At 33.7% G+C, this 17,799-nt stretch overlaps 1 protein-coding gene across 1 annotated transcript in view; it reads left to right on the top strand.

The window, feature by feature from the left end:
- LOC145297602 (gamma-tubulin complex component 4-like) overlaps positions 1–17,799 on the top strand; it is a 58,574-nt gene that overhangs the window by 31,538 nt on the left and 9,237 nt on the right. The window contains exons 8-13 of the mRNA XM_080143660.1: positions 3,449–3,573; positions 10,134–10,290; positions 13,000–13,095; positions 14,090–14,201; positions 14,981–15,158; positions 17,338–17,472. Of these exons, the coding sequence (XP_079999786.1) occupies positions 3,449–3,573; positions 10,134–10,290; positions 13,000–13,095; positions 14,090–14,201; positions 14,981–15,158; positions 17,338–17,472 (803 nt within the window). The remainder of the gene's footprint in view (positions 1–3,448; positions 3,574–10,133; positions 10,291–12,999; positions 13,096–14,089; positions 14,202–14,980; positions 15,159–17,337; positions 17,473–17,799) is intronic.

Genomic DNA, 17,799 nt, shown 5'->3' with positions numbered 1-17,799 from the left:
AGTTTTTGGTATTGAAAAGTGAGTTTGTCGGTGTTTTATTTTTATTTTTTAAATTATTTATTTGTTTTTATAAAAGGTGAGTTTGTAGGTGTTTCTTTACAATAATTTATCTGTTTTTATGAAAGGTGAGGGTTTTTTTTAAAAAGATTTTTTAAGTATTATAAATTTCACTAACATGCTGGAGAAATGTTTCATAATTTTCCATCCCGTTGTCAATTTTCATATCGTACGCCTCCCGATACATTGCTTCATCAACATGGAACCATTTCATATCTCCCGAAAACACTTCCATATTTAGAAAAAAAAAAATGGTTGACCAGAACGTTTTTTTTTTATTACATTTTCACCCCAAACAAGGCACATTGCCACTTTGGTGTAGGGGGATACTATCAGGGGCAGCAACTACTGAGGTACTATGTAGGGATTTGGGCAGCAAGATTTTGGTTCACGTTACACTTGAACTTCTGTACATCAGTACAGTTGGGGAAGCAGGGACCTGGAATGGAATTCCAAAGTCTAGCAGTTCTGGAGTAGAAAGATCTTTTATGCAAGATTCATTAAGGCATTTGTTGTAGAGTTTAGAGAGAACTGGAGCTACTTCGACTGAGCACTTTTTTAATAGCACAGCTGGGATGAGATCGGGTCCACATACTTTTGAAGTGTCAAGGTTTTTTTATGATAGCATGCACCTGAGCAGGGGTGATTTTCAGATCATCTAGTGTGGCGTCTGTCCGCATAGGAAAGTCAGGTAGGGGGTGGTTGGAAAGGTCCAGTGTGGAGTTTGAGGCAAACCGACTGGCATGCATGTTAACCTTGTCAGTTGCTGAGCAAACAACCTCGTGATTCTTGGTTAGTAGGGGAATTGTTGATTGCCCATTATTTACTACACTGTTGTAGATTTTCCAGAAGTCACGAGTTCCTAGTTTTTGTGCTTCGATGCATTTTTTAGTGGTTTTCATAAATTCTCTCTTAGCTGCCGCTATTTCTTTCTTAACATTACTTCTAGCTTCTATATATTTCTGTCTGTTTGAACTGGACTTATGTCAGTTAAATCTGTGGTATGCATGCTACCTTTGAGCAATGGCAGTTGCACTAGTCGTAGTAAACCATTGGGGAGAATGGGGTTTGCTATAAAATTTCTGCATGGGAACATGTGCTTCAATTGCAGTTTTGAACCATTCAGTGATCTCATTTGCGCACTGTTCAGCAGGAAGAGAAAAAATATTTCCCCATGGGGCATCTCTGATAAGATCTCTGATGGCTTACCAGTCAGCCTTTTTATAATATCTCATTGTTTTGAGCACTGGTTCTTCAGTTTTGGCTCTAGAGTTTAGGGCGATTTCAACCATTATCACTGCATGATCAGCGTTCCCAAGTGGGTTGTGGGCATTCATTATACAATCATCGGGAACTGTGGTCAAAAACAGATCTAGAAGTGATGCGTGTTGTTCTTGTTGGTCAGGGAAATGGGTTAGAAATGTAACCATTTGTGATAGGGAGTGAGATATAGTGAAGCTATGAGTTGTACTGCCCGCTGCATCTGTGTAAGTAGAGAATCTAAGCCAGTTTTTGTGGTGGACATTGAAGTCACCAAATACATGTACTTGTGCGCTAGTGTCAAGGGAGAGTGCTGTATCTATGCTGTCAGAGACTTTGTTTATTATGGTGCAGTCCTGGGTCGAGGGAGAGCGGTAGAGAAAATAAAAGTAGCTAATGTTGTGTTGCATGTTTAGTCTAAAGCACATAAAGGCTTGATCATCCGATTCTAGGTTTGTTTCTCTAGTCAAGGGAAGGGTATTTCGAATGTAAACTCCAAGTCCGTGCATGTGTCTGTCAGAGTCCTTACGGCAGAGTGGGAGATATCCAGTCATGTTAAAGTAGTTAGAGGAGATGAAGGAGTGTAGGTTAGTCTCACTTAGTGCTAAGATATCCGGGGTATTTGTTAGGAGAAATGCTTCAACATGAGCTAAATTAGTTCTAAGCCTACGGATATTTGTGAATGCAAGCCTCAAGGGAGGAGGCAAGTTGGATTTGTTTGACCCTAAGCCTGGTTTAAGCTTATTTTTAGATTGTACTGTTGTTTATATTTTTTCTCTTTTCAATTAATTTTATTTTTTAATAATTTATTTTAATAATATGTGTATATATTGCTTTTATCTCATTGTTTCCCTGCGAGCCGTGTGTAGTTAAAATTTGACTCGAAAAATTGAAAGCTTAGGCAAGAGAGATTTCTAAACTTAACAGAAAGCGAGGATTTATTTTTTTCTACTGTAGAAGACAGCACTATAAAGCTGAAAAAAAAAAAAAATTAAAATTATCATATACGCATGTGCGCCCTCTATAAATACATACAAAGACCAGGTAAGGAAGTGAAGTACCATCTATCCTTCCACCTAAAACATGGTTGTTTATACTTTGTTGTAACTAAAAAGTGAGTACCCCTTTCAAATGTTGAAATTATTTTTATTTTATTTTTTTCATAATCTGGTTAGTGTCCAATCAATAAATCAATAATAATCCAGTGAAAAAATTTCAAAAAACCTATCAGTATAGAAATTACACATGGGGAGGGGGGGTTGTGCAACTCCGCCCATTTAAAATTTTTGCTTGTTGGTACACACAGAGGATTGGGAAGAAATTCCATAGGCAAGCAGTTTGAGAAAAGAAGCTATTAGAGTAGAATACCTTTCGCTATTTAATAGATCTCTACTTTGAAGGGGTGGAATTTTGCTGCTTGTCCAGTTGGTCCAAGTTATTTATGTTGAGGGGAAATAGGTACAGCAAGTTTCCATTGAAATACTTGTAAAACGAGCGTAAGGATACAGTACTGCGGCAACAGGATTGGGGCTGGAGATGGTGAACTGTGGAACCGATAGGATTAGAGAGTCTTTTTTGAATGTTGCCTGACAGTTCAGAAGTTTTCAAACAATTTCATTGTTTGCATCAGTCAATTTAGTGGCAGATATTTTAAGCCATAACCTAGAGAGATACTTGGGGAATTATGGTGGCTAAGTGGTTAACGACATGGACTGAGAAACTAAGTATGCCAAGTTTGAATTCAGTTTGTTCCACAGAAACACTTTTATGCAAACCCACACTTGACCTTGTTGCTTACTTTTAAGAAAGTAGGTAAATAAAATAACTTAAAAAGATACTCGTGCAAGGAAACCTAAAAAAACATTCTGATTACACTAGCTCCTAGCATTCTTATGAGTGACTTTGAAAACCGTTGATTTTATCCAATTCCACAACCCTGTTCAACATATACAGTCTAGATACCGGATAAAATTGCTGAGATGATCAATGTAGACTGAATATAACAATATTCTAATGTATTGTTGTGATCAATATAGAACTCTGCATTACTTTTTGTTCGTGTGTAAAATTTGTAAATCAACACTGGGTGGAAATCAATCAATTCATTAATTTTGTTTTTTTTGTTTTGCAGAAGGAGCAATAAAAAAAGAGGAAGAAAAATTTGCTAAAGAAATTTTCAAGTTGTCAAGAGAGGAAGTTTTTAATGATGCGTCATTTCGAGACACTGTTGATTCAATTCGAGGATTTGTAGCTGAGGTGAGTTTTTTTTTTTTATTATGGTAATACCTTGAGATACAAACGAACTAAGATACAATCTTTTTTAAATAAAACAATATATTTTATCTATATTTATGTCGTAAGATACAACAATTTTTTTAGAAGTGGGATTTAAAAAATCGCACAACACAAAAAAATTACCCCCCCCCTCCCCTCCAAAAAAATACAAAAGAAAAAAGAAAAAATCAAATACAAAATGCAGAGCAAGAAGAAAAGTGTGTTTATGTGTATATTTGCATTGTAGACTAGGCTATTCTGTCTCAGCCCTTTCTGCTTGGCTCCTCCTAACTCACCTTTGTTAGCCACTCATCCCTGTCTCCATAAGTTGGTTACAATTTTATTCTTTCTTTTTTTTAATCATTCTTTCTGTTACATTAAGACTTAAATATTAAGCATTTAGTAAGTTCATTCAATGTTTTTAATTGTGTATAATTTTGCCCCTTTTTAGTTACCATAGTGTGTGTGTGTGCGTGTGTGTGATAGCCTTACTTTTCTCCTTCCCTCCTCCTTGCATGCATCCTGTTCGCTAGCACTCACCTAGGCAGTGAGTATGACTCTATTTTTTAATTGCTTTTATTAACATTTATTATTATATATCAATTTCTGTGTCATTGCTGTTGTATTTATAAAAGATGTAATATAGATGAATGCTGCTTTCTTTGGTTCATATGTATTATAAAGCAAGGCTACCAGACGCATGAAAACAGTGTATGTGACACTCAATCCTCAGTATTCCTGAGCTTTTATGTTATGAATATGATGAAATTGATTCATTGTTAGTTTTTACTAGTAATGGGATGGTTAATCGGAATTGGGGAAAATCAAAACTTTTTAGAGTATCAGAATCAAAATCAGAAAAATTTGTACTTAATTTCCAATTACAAAAACAATTCTTTAAAAAAGTTTTTTTCAACTAATACTTATGATAAAATAATAAATATTTATTGATTTTAACTACTAGTGACACTAAGACCCACAGATCATAATAACAACTTAAGGTAAAGATGAAACCAAAAGAACTGGCACAATTAAAAATGGCACGCGTAAAAAGCATGAATGAATAAATAGGAAAAATGGCTGATGAAAAATATAGGTGAAAATTTAACCATATCACTACTTTTAATCAAGGAAAACATTGAAGAAAAATAGTTTTAAAAAATCTATTTGTGTAATGTACATATTTTTTACTTTTGAGAAAATATATTTATACATTACTCAGTATTTTACAATAATCCAAAAATCAACTCTATAACCAACTCTATAAGTAAATATTTAGAAATTTAAAAGAATTGGAATTGAGTATTTAATATAGAATTGGCAATTTTATAAGAACCAGGGAAAATATTGTAGTCATCCCATTACTAGTTTGTTTTTTTTTACTAGGAGATTACCACTTATCAAGGTGCAAGGGCCACTCAAGGATAATGGTTAATGAGTGTCAGGTAGACTTTGAAAAAAAGCACTGATAATCAATAATGGTGGAACTTTGGTAGGGATTAATTATTTAAGCAGACAACTCAACAAGAACATACAGCCATGGTCAAAATTATGGAGCACCTATAAAAAACTTCTATAATACCTATGCATTTAAAGGTTAAGAATTGTACAGTGAACAGTTGAGACCAAATGTAAAATATTTTTACAGTGGATTGTAGTATTTATTTGCTTTAAAATCTCTTTCAAGAGTTTTAACTGAGTTTCATACAATATTCAAAATGATTCATTGTCATACTGAGAGTTGTTTGTTATTTTTCTGATATTTGATTCCTGCCAGTGATATAATAGTATATTTAATTGAAAATGTCTCCGAAAAAGCAGCTTTCAGAGATTTATTTAATGGAGTTCAAACAACAATTAAAAGGTACAAGGAAACAAAGTTTTTCAAAAACAGAAAAGGACAAGACCATAAAAAGTCTACAACCACCAAAAAAGACAGATCTTTGAAATAAGCATCCCTTCTAGATAGAAAGGGAAGTTCTTCAGAGCTTGCTGCTGAACTTAGGGAGGATGCAAACAAAAACATATCAGCTCAAATAGTGAGAAGAATGTTATTAGAAACGGGATTAAAAGGATGCAAAGCAAGGAAGAAGCCATACTTGTGTCAGGCCAACAAGAAAAAAAATGACTGGAATTTGCAAAAATACACAAAAATTGGACACCTGATGATTGGGCCAAAATTGTTTGGTCTGACAAAAGTAACTTTGAGATAAGTTAACAAGCTTCAATTTCCTAAACTTTGAAAGGAACAATTGAAATTATTACATCCATAACATCTATTTAAAACTTGTATCAAATTCTCAGTTTTTGGCACCCCTGGAGCGGTTTATGTTTGCCGTAGGGAAGGAAAGGCATTTCATCCTGACTGTTTGGTTCCAACTGTCAAATTTGGTGGAAGAAGCGTAATGGTTTGGGGCTACATGGCTTCTTCAGGCACTGGACTGTTGTACACATATGAGGGCAGAATAAACTCCACAATTTATACTAACATGCTGGACCAAGTTTACCAAACTTTTTGACTAAAATATTTAATAATAATATTCCAAGTGATGTAATCTTCCAACAAGACGATGCCCCATGCCATACGTCAAAAGTTTCAATGAGTTGGTTTGAGAAAAAAGGGATTACAGTGATGAAGTGCTCCCCCCTCCCCATTCTCAGACCTAAATTCCATTAAAACTTTGTGGACATATCTAGGGAAAAGAGTGAGAATGCACAAATGTTCATCAAAAAAGAATTAGAGGCCAAACTTTATGGAGAGTGGCAGAAAATAGATCCTACCACTTGCAACAATTTAACCAATAATATAAAAAAATAAAAGCTGCTATGAAAGCAAAAAGAGGACATGCCAAATATTGATTGTTGTTAAAATAGATTTATTGATGTTTACTCCACTATTCTTAACCTTTAAATATATAAGTTTGAATCATCATTTCAATTTTTCATTGGTGCTCCATAATTTTGACTATGACTGTATTTCCATTAGATTTGAAAATGACCCTGTTATAGTCAGCTGGAAATTAGCCGCGCAGTATTGTGTTCTACAGACTGACAGTTCTAGGAAAGAAACTTTGCTCATGGAATTTTAGTTTTAGGCACTGATAAAGAGTGATGGAAATTATTAAAAGTTCTCTTTATTTGGAGAAACAACTATGAGTTGTATTTCTTTGTAGTAGTAGCAGTAGTAGTAGTAGTAGTAGTTGTAATAGTTGTTCTATAACTGATTGGCAAAAGTGTAGTTATATTACAGAGTATTAATACACAGTATTAGTACTCCCCTCTTCTTCATTTTCTGTTGGGAAGAGGGAAGAAGACTTCTGAAAAATATCTACTTTCTTTGCAGACTAAAATCAAAGCAAGTAACTATTCCTGTCTTTTTTTTGCCGCATACTCTTCTTGCATTACTTCCAAAGAAGCAACTGCATTGCCATCATGTTACATAGAAACTATTGCACATACTGCATATAAAGTTTTTTCTGCATCTTTTTAATTAGACCACAATTTGAAAATAAAAATATTGAATTTCAAGTAAAATCAATATCTGCTTAATTAAAAAATTACAAAAAATGATAAGGTAGAAAATTAATTATTAATGAAAATAGTTTTTGCAGAAAAGAAGATTATCAGAAATTTGAGTTTTGCTAAAAAAAAAAATAATAAAATAATAAACGGGAGAGTTTGAATCGTAGCAAGGAAGGAAATTATTTTCTAAAAACTTTGAAAATCGTAGGCCAATTTAGCAAAACTCAGTTTTCGCTAATTGTCTTCGAAAACTGTTTTCATTAAAATTTTCTATCCCATTGTTTTTTTCATAATTTTTTGGATATGTTCATTACTGTGACATGACAATTTGCTTTACTTGAAATTGGCTTTACTTGAAATTCAATATGTCAATTTTCAAGTTTTGCTCTTATAACTAAAAAGTACCAAGAATTTTTATGCCCAAGAATATGGACCAAACAGGGAATACAGACGCTGAGCTGGCTTTACTTAGAAAAGGACAGACTACGGGTGACATCACTTTAACCTTCATCTTGGTACGTTCGAGCAGTTTTCACAATCAAAAGTGTATCTTCCCACCTTTTTTTTTTTTTGTTCGCCCCCACACATGGCATATATATATAGCCACTGAAATGCAAGGAAATACTGTGATAGAGGCCAGTTTAGCAGAGATGCAACCTGAATAAGGAGTTGAACAGCAAGCTCTTTGTTCATATTACATTTAAATTTCTGCATGTTAGTGTGGTTTGAAAAAAGAAGCTATCAGAGTAGAAAATTTTCTGGCATCTAGAAACCTTGATGGTAAAAGGATAGAATTTTTCTGTTAATCAGATGGGTTGCGATATACAAGGCTTGTTCCAAAAGTAAAGCCTCCTTTTTTTTTTTTTTTTTTCTCTCGACTCAGAAAGTTGAAGCACTACGAAGACGGGAGTGGTACCATTAAAATAAGTGACCTTTTGTGCTCCAGAATTAATTTTTCTACATTGTCACCAACATTCTCAATGTACTTTTGCCAGAAATTCAATGCCTCATCTCTGCTTATGATGCATATCCATGACAGGAGTTGCTTTCTCAGTCTAACACTGTCAATATCTGCAACAGAGATGTGAAACTTTCAGGTCATGAATGCATAAGTACAGTTATCAAAACAATGCAATTTGCAATCCCCACTGATCCATTTGGATGGAATAAAAAATTACAAGGCATTACTGGTATTTTGAGTGAGTGCAAATGGAGTAAGATCTTATTTGATCTTGATATTATTTGGATATTTTTGCATTTCAATCACTATTTGGCATTTACATTAAATAAAATGTTGAACTAAGGTTGTTACATAGTTATAATGGCACATTGGTTTGGATTTCTGCTTTTTTATTTCTTTTTAAATTGATTATTTACAAAGGTTAAGACTGCCGAGTCTGCCCTATTACTTATCTACTCCGATTATTTTGTCATTTACTATGCTGGTATACCTAATACTACTCATAGAATATTTTATTGCTGTATTCATGTCTAGTGATATTGTCTTAAAAATTAATAATATTTTTACCTTATTAAAGCTTATATAACTATGTTTACCTTCTGATCAATTTGGCATTGTTGAGCTTATATTGTAATATATTGAATGACCACCAAGGCTATTTAAAGTCAAGTAGATGAATAGATGACATTGGGAGGTTGCAGAAGATCATTCTACAAGGTCATACAGAAGGTTAAGGGCAAATCTGTCTGCATATGTGCAAAAAACTATGAATGGGAAAAATGCATTTTTTTTACTCAGGTTGTGAGGAGGAGACAGAAATAGCAGCACTGTGGCAAGAGGCTGACTTATAAAGAACTTTCACAAATGCAGCCAATCAAATTGCAAGCTAGCCAAGCCAACCCTCACTGCTTCCTAACCAACTTATAACAAAGATAGCAAATTATGAGGGAACTTTATTTTCAGACTTGTCTGTCACACAATGAGGAATTATCTTGTGCGATTTCAATTGATTAATTAAGTTAAATTACATCTGGAATAATTGATTAAAAGAGTTTGGAGATTAACACAAGGAAATATCGCCAAATATTGTTCATGACCGAGTTGACTTGCTCATTCCTGGAGAAGTCGATCAATGAATAAGTTTAAATGGGATCACGTCTGTGTTTGGCAAGTTGACTAATGCTGATGGTTTGCTATGAAAACTTTCAAGCTCACTTGTTAAAAGTTAAGAATAGAGAAAGAATGTGGTGGTAGTGGGGTAAGCGGTGATAGGTTCTCTGAGTTGGAGAAAAACATAATTTGGGAATTTTTGAAATAAGGATTGATTATTTGTATCCATCAGAGATTACATCAATTGAAACATTGTGAAAATGATGCTCAAGATGAGAATACTAGTGCAAAAAATCCAAATAATGAGAAAAACAGTTTATGAACTGGCTTGAACAAGTTACGAGCTTTAAATGAGCCGTTATATTTTTTTATATATGATTTTGTGATACTTGTACAGTTTAATCAAGACATTAAAAATGAAAATATTGAGAAAAAAAAGTTATATTGCATGTATCCTTTATGGAATGAAGTTCTCAAAAAAAAAAAACATTTCACTTAATTTGATCAAGTAGTTGTTTTTGTTTTTTGTCATGATACCGATCAAAAGGTCGCCATGTTTCGATTTTTAAGATGAAAAGCTATGATTTAACGTGGGGAGATGGGTGTCAACGCTTTAGACTGAGTTATCTCCCCGTGGCGTGTTCTAAAAATCCAAACATGGCTACCTGAGCACGCTGTCATAAAAACATGTTTTTTCGCTGTAAAATAAAAATAAACTACTCAAACTAAGTGAAATTTTTTTTTTTTTGGGGGGGGGGAGAATTTCAATTGAAAACAGATACATACAATATGACGTTTTTTTGATATTTTCATATTTTAATGTCTTGACTAAACTGTACAAGTACCGATTTTACAAATGTTTTTGTTGGCGACTTGGTTCTGTAAAAATATTGAATGAATTATCTAAACAAGGCTTTTCATTTGTCTCTCTCTCTTCTCTCTGTTACAGCAACTTTGGTTGTTAGTGGTTGTTGAAGCAGATTTATTTGGTCAGTTGAAATTATTGAAAGATTTTTTTCTGTTTGGAAGAGGAGATTTGTATCAAGCCTTCATTGATGTCGCTCATCCGTTTCTAAAGACGGTACCCACGGCAGCAACAGAACATGGTAAGTTTCGGTGGAGGGGAGGGGGGCATCTGATATTTATTTTGATAAAATGGCATATGTGTCATCATCATCATCATCATCATTCATTTTATCATCTTATTTTTCTTGGTCAGAGGTTGGACATTTCTGACAGTCTACAATCTAAACCTACAAGCTTACATCCAAGTTTTCTTGAGTCATCTTTCCTCCTCACTTCCACCTCTACATTTTATTATCCTCTTAGTTGCTCCTCTTAACATGGCCAAACCAATGTAGCCGATTGATTGTTATCAAGCTTTGGTATATCCAGCTTCGGCAATAAGCTATCAGAGCTGATACACTCCTCTTGACTAACCATTATACTTCCATCTTATCATTTCTCTGTTGTTATGCTGAAGACAGACGAGTAAGGACTGGCTGGAAACCTGGTTCTTACCTCCGTACAGCATCACACTCCTAACACAGCTGCTGTATACCCAAACCCTGGTAGTGAAAGGAATTGCTTCCAATGTCACTGTTATGTAGCCGGTCGGAGTGTGTATGTACTATATGTATATATGATGTGTATATAACGTGTGTATAAATTTAATCGGCAAGTGATTGTCTAAACAGAACATATAGAAATTATAAGAAACAGAGACAAATAATAGTCTCTCAGAGTTTACATCGGCCAATGGAGAAACATACCTTATCCATCTGGTTGATCTTGTGTTGACGGATCCTTGGAAAAAACTGCAATGTGAAGATTCTTACAACAGAAATCTTGCTTGTATTTACAGCTTTTACTTTCAAATACTTCCGCATTGAAAAAGGCACACTCGTGTTCAGTTCTACATCTTAATTATCGGCAGAAGCAATTTGATAAGAAAGTAAAAATGCGATACACTTGAGGTCATCACGATTCGTTAACTGTCTCGCATAACCTTCGATGGCCAACTGTCTCATTACAGACTGACTTAACTAACTTTGTACATGTAAATCTAAAGTTCATTACGTCATCGGTCCTGGATATGACCTTAAACTATATCCAGTGGTGAGGCCCCAGCTTGCGGGTTTTGGGGTGTGTGGAGCCACCCTTTAATTGCCATTGCTCCCAGGTCCACTCTGACCCGGAGTGGTAGTACCTGTTAGGGTCCCAACTATGGGTTAAATAGAAACCGACTTGAAAACAACAAATATATTCTATTAAAAAATTTTTCTTCAAAATCTTTGAATTCAGCATTAAATAACCCGAAAAGGGTTGATATGCCGTAAAACAAAAACAACCAATCAATCATTACATCATCACTATACATAGCGTTAAGATCCTTGCTGGGTTTTGTCACGTATCTTTGTTTATGTTCTAACATTCTTAGTGAAACATATCAGAATGACATTTCATCCATCAAGTTACATTCCTGAAAACTATTTAATGTAAATATTTTTGTTCTTCTAAAATATATCATTTTAGAAGAACAAATATAGAAAGATTAACCAGTGTTTTCTGACATACTAAACAGTTTGTAGACAGAAGGACGGATCAAGATCTTTTACATTTGTGCTGGATAAAGAATGACATACTTTGAATTACAACCATTTTCGTCTGTTCCGATGTGCTCCTGTAATCGAGCCATGTTTATCACGAAAAACTCAAACAATCAAGTTTTTTCATATTTATATTTATTGTGGTTGCGAGTTGTTGCTTCCGAGGTTGACACGCCATTCCCATCTTCATAACTACACATGTTCATTTACCCAGTCCAGCGCTCTGATGATTGCCATCGTCTGTCTCCACTCCACAACTCCCAGTCACACACTGTTTAATCTAAGTCTCTACTTTCTATGTGTAAATCTAAAATTCATCACGTCATCACTACACGTAGTGTTAAGATCCATACCAGGTTTTGTCACATATCTTTGTTTATGTTCTAACATTCTTAGTGAAAACATATCAGAATGACATTTCATCCATCAAGTTACATTCCTGAAAATTATTAACTGTAAATATTTTTAATTCTTCTCAAACATAACTTGTCATATGTATAACATTTTTCTATCTAAACAACAATAATCATCATAATCAATTGTCAGCAAGGCTAACTGGTATTTTCGGGGAATCTAATTACATAACATCAAAACTGGCAATGACTATCACAAATGATTGGGAGTCAACATCTTCAATATATCTCAGAGTTGACATCTTTAATATAGGTATTTTTATTTTATATAACATTTATACAGAAGATTTTCCATTTGGCCTTTTTTGGCTCTTTTTCCTGAAAAATTTGGCTTTAAATATTTTTTATATTTTGGCAACCCAAATTCTAAATGTTTGTTTATTTATGTATGTGTATGTGTGTGTGTGTGTCATATAAATAAATAAACATTTACAATTTTATTAATAGTATAGATCTCTGATTCTTCATTGGCACAAATTTATTTTACACTTTTAAAAGGGAAAACAGGGGAGATAAGCCATTAAATTCTTTTGCACTATGATTGAAATTTCAGTGTTCAGAAGACTATCACTGAGAAGTGATAATTACTTAGCACTTATATCTGTTGTGCCAGGGGTTTTGTTTGAAATTCTGTACAAATTCCTGAGTTTGACAAGATGCACTTGAAGAAGGTCAGAGGTTACATTGGTTATAAAACATTGTAAGGGTAACATTCAAAATAGGAATAGTAGTTAAAAAAAAATGCAAATAATACAACATTTTGTTTGTTTATTTATTTTAATCTTATTTTCAGAGTTGAACACCATGTACCAAACAGCCATCAGGAATGTGGGCATTGAAAATGATACTCATCTTCATAAATTCCACTTAACGTGTAAGCTGGATGCAGGTTGGTATTAGCAATTCTTTTACTTTGTTGTTTTTTTTTTAATAAACTGATCTGCAAAATGTTTTGTCATTTTGAAGATTTTTAGTTATATTTTACTTTTTGAAAACTTTTAATTTTATATTTATCTTTTTAAATTTCAAGTTCTTTTTATTTAATTTTAATTAAAAATAATTTTTAATTTATATTTTTATTTTATATATTTGCTACATTTAAAAAAAATTTTTTTTTTTTTATTTCTTTGTAATTATTTTTTAAATTGAAATTTTTTATTTTTAATTCAATTTTTTTTTTTATATTTAAAAAGAAATTTTTTTTTTTTTCTATGGAATCACCACTTATCAATGCCACTCTACACACTTGTATCAATGAATCAACCATGTTCTAAAATCCTCTCATCAACCAGAACCTTTGTTGAAGAAACATCCCCAGTGACCAAACAAGACTTAGAGGGCTCAAATCTGGTGACATCACTTGCTGGACGTTGTCAGAGAGAAAGGGGTACACAGTAGCAGATACAAGAATTAGCCAAGCATGGTTCCAGCGACAGTTCCCACAAGGGTGAGGGCTGAGGACCAGTTTGGGATTATGTTTTACTGTTCTGAGCCAGGTTTTCAGCGGATCTCCGCATCATTTTTGCTAATCCTGAGGAGAGGTTGGTTCAGTGACTTTGTGGCTAAAATTATTTGGGTGACGATGAAAAATGTGACTAAACTAGCGAAGGTGTCTTGAGAGATCTTGCTGCAGAGAGGAGACATTGCATCGAGAACAAACAACAGCATTTGCGATGAACTGCTGCCAACAAACATGAAGGATGTGACGGATTGAATAGCTCAAGTTTTTGTAGGTCGCTTGCTCTCATCGACCACATTTCACAGCCATACAATAGAATAGTACGGACGAGAGCTCTCATTTGTATTGCATGCTACGACTATTTATGATCTGTATTACAATGATTCCATTTTGATTTTTAAAAGTTGTTTTGTTTCTTTTTCAGATACGTCGAGTCAAAATAATTTATTCAGCGGAACAGTTTTGAGTTGCTTAGGATTGACATACAAAGTTGTTTGGCCGTTACATATGTTTTTCACACCTGCTGTTTTGGAAAAGTAAGTTTGTGATACTATTGACGCCCCCCCCCCTCCTCGCCAAAGAAATGGTAAGAAATGAAAAACAAAAGGAAAAATTATAACAAAAAAAGAGAAAATAAGTTTATCAGCAAAACAAAAGGTTATAGGAAGTGAAGTTAGTAGAAAGACAATGAGAAGGAAGTTGTTCATCAAGGCACACAAAAGCAACTGAAATAGGATTGTTAATCGAAATGTGATAATGACAGGGACAAATGATTGGACGTTATAGGCATCAATATATTTAGAGTTTGACAAGTTTTTGGAGTGGTAGTGAGTTTGCGACAGTTGAGGACAGTTTTCAGTTTGGGACAGTATGTGGCTCAGAGGCCGCTCAGAGAAATTAGAGTCAAAGCTGAGCAATAGTAGATTGAGCGTAAAATAAAATTTACAAACAATCTTTAGTTTGCAAAAGTTGAGGACAGTTTCCAGTTAGGGACAGTCAACAGCAGGTAGCGGCTTGTATCAAATCAGGAAATTTTAAAAGGTCGAGATGAGCTGACATCGACGGACGACTAAGATATGAAGATTAACACTTAGACGGTCATGTTCTGCAATAGTATTAGAGCATTTTATTAGATTTAGAGATAATTTTTACTTATTTTTGGTGAACATTTATTTTTGCATGATACGTAAATTGCACCTATGCCTCATAATGTATAAGCACCTTTAAATCTGATCAAACAAGTTTTTCATTTTACTAGATTATCTCCCCTTATCAAAAGTTTTTATTCATCCCATTTTTCTTTTTTCCTTTTTAGATATGAACGTGTATTTCGATTTCTATTGCGGGTGCATTATGTGCATTTAGAACTTCAAGAATGCTGGCTAATTCAGATGCAAAGTAAAGAATTTGGTCTTGGACGCCAAAATGAAGCCAAATGGCAGTTACGGACTCATCTGGCCTTCCTGATTGATAATCTGCAGTATTATTTGCAGGTAAGTACCACAGTTCAAATGAGAAAAACGCTCAATCAATGCACTTCTAAATGACATGCATATACAATGTGTATACGTTTTTGTGAAACAAACTTTTTTAATATCTATGAAACAGTTTTTATAAGAAATTGAATTATTTTTATTTATAGACTAGCAACGGGGCGCTTAGCCTTGCTCGGTCATTAAATCTAACTTTATGACATAACACCAAATAGAGGGAGTCATTAATAATTAATCAGTCTTTTGATTTTCTCCTTTTGTTGAGCTGTCAATGGTTTTTCTGTTACTTCAAAATCTCTGTACATACAAGGATCGTTCTAAAAGTAAGACCTAAAACATTCAAGGGCTATGAAGACAGGAGTGGTACCATTAAAACGAGTGACCTTTTATTTTTGCACATAGTCGTTGCCGTTCTCAATACCTTTTTGCCAACGTCTTTTGATGTCGTCACTCTGAAATCGACGAACCCATCTCCTAACTGCTGACATCAACTGTATCGGCTTCATAAGCAGGTGCCGGTGAATGTTGATTGGTTCAATATTTTCTGCATGGAAGAATTTAATGACATATCTCTGCTTCTGACACACGTCCATGACAAAGGTTGCTTTCTTAGAATCTCACACCGTCAATATCTGCAACACAGAGGTGAAACTTTCAGGTCATGAATGCATGTTTAAGCATCATAATGATGATTCTGAAAAAAAAAAAAAAATTTGTATGATGTACTCCCTGACAAAATGAAAATCTTACGGTTTTTATTACTATACACATAGATTCGAAAAAGGTTGTCAAAAAACAAATATAGAACAAATAAATGTTATCAAAGGCAAGATAACTTACTTTTCTACCAAACTGGATATATTTTTCGTGTTTTTAATCAATGTAACATGTTTATTCAGCTCGAAAATCATACAGTGTTTACCGATGTATTGGAAAATTCAAGATGGCGCCTCACTCCCTCTTTAACACGGTAAGTTTGGGAAAAGGTGTTATAAATAAAAAACTGGATAAAATACTGTTAAAAACTCGCCTAATATATGTTACAGTGGCATAGGTTGCCATATATTCGGCGGGGTTTTAATAGTATTTTGTCTAGTTTTTTATTTATAACACCTTTTCCCAAACTTACCGTGTTAAAGAGGGAAGTGAGGCGCCATTTTGAATTTTCCAATACATCGGTAAATACTGTATGGTTTTCGAGCTGAATAAACATGTTACATTGAATAAAAACATGAAAAATATATCCAGTTATGTAGAAAAATAACTTATCTTGCCTTTGATAACATTTATTTGTTTTTTGGCAACTTTTTCGAATCTATGTGTACAGTAATACAAAACTAAATCTTATATTCTAAAAATCATGTACATTGATCAAAAAGTTTTATTTTTAAACAAGAAAATCAAATTTTATGAAGTGACCTGCCATTTTGAAAAATAACTCAAGAAACAAAGTAAGATAACTCAATAATGAGTTATATTTGTATGAGAAGATGGTAGCACACTTTATGAACCTATTTTTGAAATAATCTGAGCTTAACATGTGGTTCTACCGAAACAACACAAATTTTTCTATTCCCTTCTACTCTGAGAGATTACTTTCACCATAATACCAAGATGAAAAAAAGAAAGAAAGAAAGAAAAGAAAAAATCTCGGATTGGACTACCTATCCTGATGAGGCTATTTATTAGCGAAATATCGGCAAATAAATAATTAAAAATGTTTTTATCATTACATTCGACACTAAGGTTTTTCAAATTTTTTATTCAAATTTTATTTAATTTATATTTATGCTGTTGTGCCTACAAATTCCCATTAATCACTTAAAAATTATTTTTTTTTTGTAACAATAAAACTATTTGATCAATTTACAAGAGTTTTCGAATATGATATTTTCTTTTAGTCACGGGTACATATATTGTACAGATTTTTTTTGATTTTTGTTTTTTAAGATGGAGGAATTCTAGGCAAGAATTATTTTATTTTTAATTAGTATTCACTTGCTTCTTCCCTTCCCGAGAATAATTATGTGGCCAATTTCTCCCTCACTGTATTTTCCATTTAATCGGTCCCTCCACCCACTCCTCTTTGTTTCTTTGTCAACCTGTTTGCTGGTTCATACCTTTTCATTATTTTCAAAAAGTCTGCTTAGTAATTTAAATTCCATTTAATCTTCTGCAGGTGGACGTAATAGAATCTCTGCACAAAATACTCATTGATAAAATCGAACCAATCCACGATTTTGAAGCCGCAAAACTAATCCATGATAAATTCCTCACAGATCTTCTGGATTTAAGTTTGTTTCGAAAGCTTACGGTATGTATCATTTGTTCCAAGTTTTTCTTCGTAAGAAACAAACAAAAAGAGCATTCAACTTCAAACCCTTTTTCTTTCTTCTCATACGATTGTGATACTATAAAGTGGACCTGAGTCACTAAGTGCTGAAGTGGGTGGGGGTGGCAATAGACAAAGGAATAGGAAGTGTCTGGGAAGTAGAAAACAATGAATCTTTAGGTGTTTTTAGATCGAGCCTTTTTGATTTGACAATGACAATAGAAGTCTACAGATTTGACAATGACAATACAAGCCTACAGACTACAAGGGAAGGACAGCTTCTGGGTGGTGGGGAGTGGAGGCGATTTC

The sequence above is a fragment of the Euprymna scolopes genome, chromosome 18 (genome assembly GCF_053919585.1).
Source record: "Euprymna scolopes isolate OS-2025 chromosome 18, ASM5391958v1, whole genome shotgun sequence".
Taxonomy (NCBI): Eukaryota; Metazoa; Mollusca; class Cephalopoda; order Sepiida; family Sepiolidae; genus Euprymna; species Euprymna scolopes.
This window is presented reverse-complemented; position numbering and strand designations above follow the sequence as displayed.